This window comes from Nematolebias whitei, chromosome 17 (assembly GCF_014905685.2).
Source record: "Nematolebias whitei isolate Nwh7 chromosome 17, NemWhi1, whole genome shotgun sequence".
NCBI classification, from domain to species: Eukaryota; Metazoa; Chordata; class Actinopteri; order Cyprinodontiformes; family Rivulidae; genus Nematolebias; species Nematolebias whitei.
Window position 1 is genome coordinate 39278167 of NC_056514.1, and position 10511 is coordinate 39288677.

The window sequence follows — 10511 nt, forward strand, 5'->3', positions numbered from 1 at the left end:
GCCAAGCTGAAGGCCAAGCTGAAGGCCAATAGAAGCCGAAAAGCTGTGAAGGCCAATAGAAGCTGAAAAGCTGAAGGCCAATAGAAGCCGAAAAGCTGAAGGCCAATAGAAGCCGAAAAGCTGTGCTGAAACAAACCAAGTGGAGACGGAGCGAGGGTGCAGTGTAGGAAGACACGAAGACTCACGTGGGAGAGTAAAACACGAGGCTGTTTCTCTGCAGCAGAGTCTGAACGGTTCAATAACAGCTAAATGAGCAGCCGAACAGCAGCTTAACAGAGCTGCTGCAGAAAAAACACTTCCTGAAACTTTAGCTTTTATTCTCAACAAAACCCGAAGAGATGGACACGAGGCCCGAGGAATGAAAAATATCAAGTTTCTGTTTGTTTTCAACAGACTGCTTTTGCTGCTCATCTTCAGCTGATTATCAGCCGCAGCTGAACGGAGAATTGTGGTTTCGGCCTGTGTTTCGCTCATTTTAACTTTTAGCTATTTAGCTCTATTAGCGCATGTTTTGCTAACTCAACTTTAGCTACAGATTTGCTACAATTATACCTTTTAGCAGCTAAATATCTCAGATTCTGATAAAACTTGAAATAACTTTTGGGGTGGGTCCAATTCAAGATGGCCGCCTTAGCAGCAGAAGTGGCTCCAACTGGTCACTTTCACAGATGAGCTAAAGTTTGGTGTGGTAGTAGCTGAGACTGTTCCCCGACACAAGTTCGAGTAAAAGCTCGAGTCAACTTTGTCTGTTAGCAAAATATCTCACAATGGACTGGATGAATTCTGATGAAGCTCAGGGAATAATCATCGGATGATCATCTACAGATGATTAACTTTTGGAGTACGTCCAATTTAAGATGGCCGCCAGAGCTAATCAACCTTGGAACAGGTGGCTCTCACGCGCTCATTTTTACAGATCACGAGCTAAACTCTGCAGTGGTAGTAGCTGAGAGTCGTCCACTGTCTTCATCCAGATGTGCCTCTGGAGATGTTCCGCGCGTGTCCAGGTGTGAGCTCCACCTGAGATCATCCAGCAGCACCAACTTTTCCTGAAGGACGCAACATGCGCGCACGGATGCGTCACTCAGGTAGGCGCGCGTGACCTTTCCTCCGACTGGTTCTGCGTCCTGCAGGTTCGGGTCGGTGCTGCAGCTGGTTCTGACGCGTCCTGCGGCGTGGACTCACCGGATCAGGTTGTTGTGGGTCTGCGGCAGAACCTCTGCGGTCCACATCAATCCGCTGCGCGAGGCTGCGTGCGCGGCGGTTCGGGAGGTTCGGTCCGCTTCCTGTCAGGTGCAAACAGACGTGATGCGGAGAAACACGCAGAGCCTCACCGGCGAGGAGAACCGATCGCTCCTCCGGCGCATCTTCCTCCTCCTCCTCCTCACGACCGGTTTGGGCATGCCCAGTCCCTGCCTCCTCCTCCTCCTCCTCGCATGAAGAGGAAGATCACATCCTGCTCCTCACCGTTAAAATTCTTCACGAGTATAAGAATATGGAGCTCCATGAGTGCAATAAAAATAAAAAAAGACGTTCCGCCTCCGCAGGTTTCAGCCTGAATGAACTGTTTCTGATTGAACAGTTTCATTTTTGATTTAACAAACATTTGATGCAGGACGATTGGAATCAGAAGCATTTGCACTGTGTGTGTGTGTGTGTGTGGGGGGGGGGGGGGTCCTCCCCCAGAAAGTGTTGAATAAAGATGTATTTTAACAGGTTGTTTAACATCTAGATTTATCTACAGAAGTAATAACTTGATTCAATAACTATAGAGAGCAACAAGAACCTATAGAGAGCAACAAGAACCTGACCAACAGCTCTCCTTGTGTGAATAGAGCACGCTCTGCTTCTCTCAAGCATCCGTAGCCCCCCCATTGAAAACCGCCGGAACTAACGTAGCACTAAGACCGCGGCGCCAGGGCTTAATCTGAGCCAGATCCTTATTTTGACAGGGTGCACTAAGCTGGCACAAAACGGAGGTCCCCCCCCCCCCCACACACACACACACACACCCAACGCCCTGCCAAGGCAGATGACCTCTGGGAGACACTGCATGGAGTTGTTGGTAACCAGGAAAACCCGGAGTGGACTTTTACTGGTTTGAGTATTCTCCTACTAATCAAGTGGGATGGATTCATTCAAGAAGAAATAGAAACCACTGGGTGAACTAATATTTCATGGTGTGTGTGTGTGTGTGTGTGTGTGTGTGTGTGTGTGTGTGTGTGTGTGTGTGTGTGGGTGGAGGGGGGAGTCAGAATATTTTTTAAATGTGGGGGGGCACGTCCCCTTCACATATTGTTGCGATGTCTGTGACGACTTGCAGCCGTAAAAATGCACCAAAGATGCTGAAGGATTTGATCAAAACAAAATCGTCTAAATGTTTTTAAATCTTTCTCTGTCTGTTTTTCAGCTCGTAACTCGATCAGCAGTTTCTGATTTATTTCAACGATTCGTGAATCAAAACATTCGGCTCATTCGGGACATTCCTGCTCCGACTTTTGGTTTCTGTGCAAGTTTGACATTTTGAAGTTTATCTTTGTCCGCCATGTTTTTCTTATTGAAAATAAACGAAGCTCTTCACATCCTCGTTTCGGCTTTTCTTCTGCTTCAGCTTTTTCAGCTTCCTTTAGCTCTTTTTTTTTTTTTTTTTTTTTTTGGTTTATTCCAGTTTCTGCTTTCTCAGCTACACTTCAACTATTTTTCTGCTAACTTCAGCTTTTTGACTATGTTTTAGCTCATTTCAGCTTTTGCACTCCTTTCAGCTTCTTTCTGCTAAATTCAGCTTCTTCGTGTTAATTTAATCTTCCTTTAGCTCATTTCTGCTCCCGTCAGCTCATTTCACCCTTTTCAACTATTTTCGGCTCCTTTCAGCTTTTTTCTGCTAACTGCAACTTTTCTCTGCCTTCCAGCTACATTTTACACATTTTTTTTTGCCAGTTTTAGCCACTGCTATGTTTTGCTGATTCATTCATTTTGGTCTTTTTTAAGCTTTTTTTTCTGCTCATTTCAGTTTCCCTTTTTGGTGCTGTTTTCAAATTTGTAGTCAGGCTGTTTCAGCTCATTCTGCTCATTTCTGCAGCAGTTCTGCTCTATTCAGCTTTTTCTGCACATTTCAGCAGCTCTTCAGCAAATGTCAGCTGTTTAAATTCAACTCTCATCAACAGGTTAGAGATGAGACATTTCAGCTGCTTTCAGCAACAGAAGTATTTCAGCATTCACGCTGTTTCACAGGAAGTTTTCTCTCGTTTATATTTATTTAATCATGTTTAATACATCTGTCTTTTGTTTTTAAATCGCTTATTTTTAATCTCTTTTTATTCTGTCCTACAATAAAAACCCTGATTATTAATAATAAACGGAAGAAAACATAAATCTCTGGAGGGTTCAGACTTTGTCCAGCAGGGGGCGCAGTCATTTGATAAATCTCAGGAAAAAGCTGCAATTTATTCAGTTCTATTATTTGTGAACCCAAAAGAATAAAAGTAACGTTGATTTGATTTAATTAAACTTGTTTTTACACCATAAATGAAGATTTTAAAGCACATTTAGTCACCAACAGTTAAATTAAGCTGAATAGTGTCCCCACAGTTTGATTTAACTGATAGAGGATCAGTTTGTCCAGCTCTTTCACAAACTTTAATCTCTCACATCTTTTTGGTTGACTGCTTCGATTGTTCTCCGACCTGCAGAACCAAAGAACGAGAACATTTAAACACTGACGTGTCACGCGTGTCCAAAATTCAGCCATTCCGTGTTTAAAATAAAACAGTTACAAGACGGGCTTTTCTTAAACACACAAATGTTTTATGAACCTTTATCCCAGAACAAGTTATTTTAGATATTTGCAGTTAATCTGCTTATTTATGTCGGTGTTGCAGTTTAAATAGAAAAACGTAAATACTAAATATATTTAAAGTGACTTTTTTTTTTTATCTTAAATGAAACTGCAGACAAGGAATAATTTGAAATATAAGTTTCTCTAAAAAAATAAAATAAATCAGGTGTTTATTCAAGAAATAAATAAAGCTCTCAGGACATCATTACCTGCAGTGTCCCCTCAGTGGACTGAACTAGACAAAAGGACCTTCTCCTGCTCCGCTCCTGTTTCCTGGAACATCTTGTAAAAAGATCTGAAGCTCTCGACCTTTGACCTCTCTAAGTGGCTTCAAACATCTGTTGAACTGAGTCCTCGAGGCTCAGTGGGATTAACCTGTCTAAATAAAGGTTTGAAGCTCAATATGATTCTAAATGGAAAAGGGGATTTAATTTATTCTGATAACATTTAAGATATTTATAATATTCACAGTGGGGGAAACGAATGGAATTCTGGGAAAATTTTATTTTCACCAGGAAATATCATCATCATGTATATATATTGTAATATATATATATATTTTTAAATGATGAAACGGCCTGCCAAACCTGTTATTCGCGCTGTGGGCCGTGATCACTCTGTGTCAAGTCCACGCTGCGCGGGATGAAAACAGGAAATCGGAACTTCCACCTTCAACATAAAAGCCACGAGCTTTTGGACTAACGTTTGAAAATCTTCAGATGTGCTCGACTCGTTACAGTTTTTATCTGCAGGAACATTTTATATACATTAATTTAAAAAAGAATAAAATGTTACAATGACGGCAGTACGTGCACAACGTTTGAGTATAATGAATTTGGTTTCTTCAAGTTTTTTTTTTGCAGATTGTAAATATGCACAAGTTTAGATAAATTAAGTTATAAATTAAGTAAATTAAGCACTGAGCATTTATATATTATCTAGTTTATTTTCACAGTTTAGCAACATTTGATATAGCTGTTAAATAGTTGTAGTGTTTTGTCAAGATGCTGCTGAAGTTGTCCTGCCACTCCCTGTAAACAGCTTATTATTATCTTTGTTATTATTGTTATTATTATTGTTATTTATTTTTAACTCCCTGTAATAAACAGCTCAGCTGCATCACATCTAGAGATCAGTCTAAGTGAATTGTTGCATGTCAGCAGAAGTAGAAGTTATAAATTTTAATTAGATTTTTACAACATTCTCTGGATAAAATTGTTGTAAATATCTTTCTATAGGTCACTCACTATTCAGCACTACTTGATCAGTTTGTTTTGTTGCCAACTATTTTTATTTAGTCTATATAATTTGTTGGTCATTGACACCTAAAATCATATAATAAATTTAAATGTTTTTAATGTCATTGTGTTAAACATAATTCTTTTGGTTAATTGAAGTCTGCTTTTGAGTTTAGCAACATTTCAACTCAAATTAATTCCGTTTATTTATAAAGCGCCAGTTCACAACAGAAGTCGTCTCAGGGCACTGAACAGAAACATTCTTGTATAACAACAATAAGTTAACAAAAATATTCATACAAATAATAATTTAACACTTTATCTGAGGAGCAGCCTGCTGGCATCTGTGTCAGGGGGCTCCAGTGTTTCTGTTCTTTTTGAGCTGATGTTTTAGTTCTTATTTGTAGTTTAATTTACTCTTCTCATCATGGTATGCATGATGGGGTGTATTAAAGTATTTTTACATTTAACTACCGTAAACATAAATAGTTTTATATTTGGTCTGTGCATTTGTAATTTTGCTCTGCGTCTCTTGGTCATTATTTTCAAAGTTTTAAATTATTTCTATTGGGGCCTTTTCATACTTCTCAAATATTTAATTTCTACCCTTGTCTTAAATTTTGTATCAAGTTGTTGATCGGAAAGTTTAGGGTTAGTTCCCGATTTATTTTGAAAAGCCAAACCGGAACAGCACCTTCTTCCTGTTGCTAGCTTGTTAGCTCCACGGAGAGAATCTGGAACTTCTTCCGGCCAAGTGCTCCATTCATCACCGAAGGTAAAACTGTAGCTGAAGGTTCCGCCGGTCCCGGTCCTCTCGTCCAGAACCGAACCGTCCAGAGACTTCCGGAGCGGGAGGAAATGAACCGGAGCGAGTTGAGCAGCTTCGACTTCGAGCGGCGTTTTGACGACAAGAGAGCTCAAGAATGGATGCAGGAAAACTGGTGAGAAACTTTCTAACGGTTACATCTTATTGATCATATTGATTTAAATTAAAAGAATACTGTAAGGGGATTAAAACGCCCGGGTTCGGTTCGACATAAAGAGGCGGAAGCTTCTGCACGTGGACTTTTTTATTCTTTATCTCTTGGCACCAACTAAAACTGCATTAAAATTATAAAGCTGCATATAATATACCGTAAAGCTAAATTATAATACAATTATAAAGGTGCATTATAATCCTAAATCATCCTCTTTCATCATCCAGTCAGATTTGTTCCACCTCAAGCAAATTTGCAGAAGATGTGACCTAGAGGAAGAAGGTAAATGATGAAGCGGAGGGTTCCGAGGACTGAGCCTTGGGGCACACCTGTGGAGATGGGGGAAGACTGAGAACGGAAGGATTCAAGATGAATGATTTGAGTGCGGTCAGAGAGATGAGACTTGAAGCAGTCTAACGGAGTACCTGAGATGATAATGGAGGTTAATCTGTCGAGGAGGATCGAATGACAGATGGTGTCGAAGGCAGAACTTAGATCCAGTAGAATGAGGATGGACAGAAGAGCAGAGTCAGCAGCAAGAAGAAGAAGAAGAAGGTCATTAGTGATTAGAGCTGTTTCGGTGCTACGGTGGTTTATGACTGTCATCACTCTGTTCAAATCAGGTCTCTCTTGTAAATGAGTCCCGGAGGCTCAACGGGGTTCACCTGCAGAAATAAAGGTTGAATGGGAAAAAAAATGCAGCTACTTTCAGGTAAACGTTGAAGCTCTAATCCAGATGTGGAGGGACGCTCCCTGGGCAGAAACTTGAGCCAAAGTTGAAATTTAATCCACCAGTTTAATGTTTTTCCTTCATCAGTTCTGCAGAGACTCGTTGAACCAGAAAGAGTGACTGTGCAGCGTTGCCCTGATCAGGTTTTAGTTCCTGCAGCACCTCCTCAGCTGCTTTTGGACCCGAGAATCTGAGCGCGTCAGAGCAAATCAATAATCTGCATCTTTCCCTCCCACAGCAGGTTTTTATTCAATCTGCTTTTCTGTCTTTCTGTCAGATCCAGATTATTTTACTCTCGTCCTCTCCTTGTTTTCGATGCAGGTGCAGATAATTGTGTTCGTCGTGACACATTTTTTAAGAACGGAGGTGTTATCTCACCAGGAAGTCCACGGGACGTCTCGTTCTCAGGTTCCTCGCAGGAGCAGACGTTCAAACGCGTTCAGGGAATTTGTGCGGCAGGTTTTCTCAAAACAGACGACAAACCAACAAAACGTGTTTGCTGAACAAACAAAACCGCTTCCAACAGCAGGGCAGAGGCTCAGCGTCAGCCGCTCGGGAGCGCACAGGTGTAAAATCACAGTGCCAAGGCGGAAAGACATCAGCAATGACCTCAGAAGCAGCTGCTGCTGTCCCTCAATCTGGGAAAGTTCAAAGTTCATTTCCAAAATGTTTGGAGTTCTGCAGAGAGAAAGATTATTCACGAGTGGAAAACGTGTAAGACAGCTGACAGGAAACTCACCCTGAAGGTCAGACTGTGCAGCGCTCAGACCAACGAGCTCCGTCTCAGACTCTGCAGGCCTCAGTTAGCAGGTTGAAGGTCAAAGGTCACAGGACAATTAGAAAAAGACTGAAGGAAGCCTCTTGATATGTAACCCTCCTGCTGCCCTGGGGTCAAATGATCCTCGAGGCTTCACTTTTAAGATCTCGTGGGTCGTTTTGACCCCAGGGCAGCAGGAGGGTTACATAACATGGCACTTGGTTTATTTTATGTTAAAGTGAAGTGATCAAACCTGGAGCAGGTTTTTATCGCAGCGTGTCTCTAAACGACAGCAGAGTTCTCCTGTTTCTTTCCTCGTTTGCTGTTTTTTAAAAAGCTAAATGTCTCGGACTCTGCAGGAGCACGTCCTTCGTGTTCTGCGGCCTGTACGCCGCCGTCGTCTTCGGCGGGCAGCACTTCATGAGGGAGCGGCCGAAGCTGGACCTGCGTCGGCTGTTGTCGCTGTGGTCGCTCAGCCTCGCCGTCTTCAGGTGAGTTTCCCTCGGACGCTGCGGAGCGAAGCGCAAACACACACCGGGTACGAAACGGTCGATCCTGACCGAGTCGCAGCACGAGTCGGGATTTACGGCGCGATTGCTGACTCATCATTTAGACACCCTGGTCGTCACATTAGTTGCTGTTTTAGCTGTTTATCGTTCGGCTCGGTTAGAAGCGAGTTTAACCTTTTTTACTTTTTGAATTCTTCAACTTTATTTACAAACTCGTTCTTGACAGAAATGAACCCAGATATTTTTCTAAAACATTTTTTTTAATCTTTCCGGTGAATTAAATTTTTTGACTTTGATTACGCTCCGTTTAGCTTTTAGTTTAGCATTTAGCCAGGAGTTTTGGTCATTTTGGTTTAGCTACATTTACTTATGATTTAGTTACTTTTATATTTTAGCTGTAAAAACTGATAAAATTATAAATTTGTTTATATTTTAGAGTTTTGCTGATTTGATCTTTTACTTAAGGATTTACAAATGTTAGCTATTACTTAAAGTTTTAGCAGTTTTAGCTTTTAGCTCTTGTTTCCTTAACTTCATCAGTTTAGGTTGAACTTTATTACAAACTTCAGAACATAATTATATTTAATGTGTCGACAGAGTCCAGGCTCCTGATCCGTTGCACGGTTGTGTAACTTTATTGAGCTCGTATGAGTGAAATGTAGAGTTTTATGGTTCAGCTGATGTTTTACTTCAGGTCGTTTCTTATAAACATCAAACCACGTCGTCCACTTTGTTCAAATTAAATGCGATCGCTCAGAGTTCAGACGGGTCAGATCAGGAGACGAATAAGTCGATTCTGTTTTTAAACGCCTCGACGTGAAGGAGAAGACGATGATGTCATCGTCTTAATGTCCTATAAACCTTTGTCTTGTTCACGTGTGAATTATGTGATTTGTAATTTCTTAATTCATCATTTCCTGTCAGAGGATCTGGAGAAGGCAAACTGTGAATTAAACAAAGCGTCGTGATTCTCATGTTTTGTTTTTAGGCCCAGAGGAACCTCGACCTGCAGATCGTTACACAACCATTAAAAATCATTTTAGTGTCAGGCGCCGTTACCGGTCCGACAACTTTCACCGGCCCGGCCCTCAGATCCAGTTTCTTCATTTCTTCATTAAGGAAATGGATAGAGGCCAAAATAATGTTTCCAATTAGTGTCTTCATCACGTGAAAGGTTTTTAATTAAAAATTATTATTTTTTTAAAGTCAGTTTCCTGCGGCCAGTTCAACGATTCGTTTGATCCTTTAGTTTCTGCACTAATCAACAAAAGCTAAAATGATCAAAACTAAGGCTAAAACGAGCAAAAAGCTGAAATGAGCAAAAGCATAACAAGCTAAAATTAGTAAGACTGTAGTTAAAAAATTCAATTAGTACAACTGTAAAAAACAAAATGAACAAGCCAGTAGGTAAAAGCTAAATATGTAGTGTAGCAAAACTGTAGCTTAAAGTTAAAATGAGAAAAGCATCACCAAGCTAAAACTAAGAAAAAATCATAGCTAAAAACAACATTGAGCAAAACTTTAGAGACTCAAATTAGCAAGACTGTAGCTAAAAGCTATAACAAGAACATTAGCTAAAACCTTAAAATGAGCTAAAATGAAACAAAAATCTTGATGAAGACTAAGCAGACGAGAACATGTCCAGCAGCTGAAGCAGATTTAAAGAAAGAAAAGTTTCAGCGTGTTTCTGTGGTTCTAAATAAAGTTTAAATGTTTTGAAAACTACAAAAGTTACAAAACCTGCATCGCGCTGATCTCGATCGAACTGAATGTTTTTACTATTTTAAATATTAAAGTATTCACAGGAAGTCAGAGCGTTAATGCTGAGGCAGCAGTAACCGAACCTGTGATGTTTGGACTCTAACAGAACGTTAAAAAGTTCCTCCTGACCCAACGGACCGCTCATGACGGCGCCAGTGAGCGATCAGATGATGAGCAGGTTCAAACCCTACGATAACGTGTTTACATGTTTGTTTACTCCTCAGTATTGTAGGAGCCATCCGGACCGGGCTGTACATGCTGCACGTCTTTACTAACAGCGGCTTCAAGGAGACCGTCTGCGACAACGACTTCTACTCCGCACCCGTCACAAAGTTCTGGGCTTACGCTTTTACCATCAGCAAGGCGCCGGAGCTGGGTGAGACGACGTTTGTGAACTGCTAACTACTTTCAGGCAGCTTTAGCTCTTAGCTTTAGCTTTATATACACATTAGCTCTTAGCTTTAGCGACACATTAGCTCTGTAGCTTTAGCTTTAGATACAAATTAGCTCTTAGCTTTAGCTAGAGACACATTAGCTCTGTAGCTTTAGCTTTAGAGACACATTAGCTCTGTAGCTTTAGCTTTAGAGACACTGTAGCTCTGTAGCTTTAGCTTTAGAGACACATTTGCTCTGTAGCTTTAGCTTTAGAGACACATTAGCTCTGTAGCTTTAGCTTTAGAGACACATTAGCTCTGTAGCTTTAG

The 10511-nt window shown here is 41.0% G+C and overlaps 1 protein-coding gene across 1 annotated transcript in view; it reads left to right on the forward strand.

The window, feature by feature from the left end:
* The first annotated feature begins 5840 nt into the window (after positions 1-5840).
* LOC119423847 (elongation of very long chain fatty acids protein 6-like) overlaps positions 5841-10511 on the forward strand; it is an 8274-nt gene continuing 3603 nt past the window's right edge. The window contains exons 1-3 of the mRNA XM_037691264.1: positions 5841-6014; positions 7897-8028; positions 10032-10183. Of these exons, the coding sequence (XP_037547192.1) occupies positions 5932-6014; positions 7897-8028; positions 10032-10183 (367 nt within the window). The 5' untranslated portion in view covers positions 5841-5931. The remainder of the gene's footprint in view (positions 6015-7896; positions 8029-10031; positions 10184-10511) is intronic.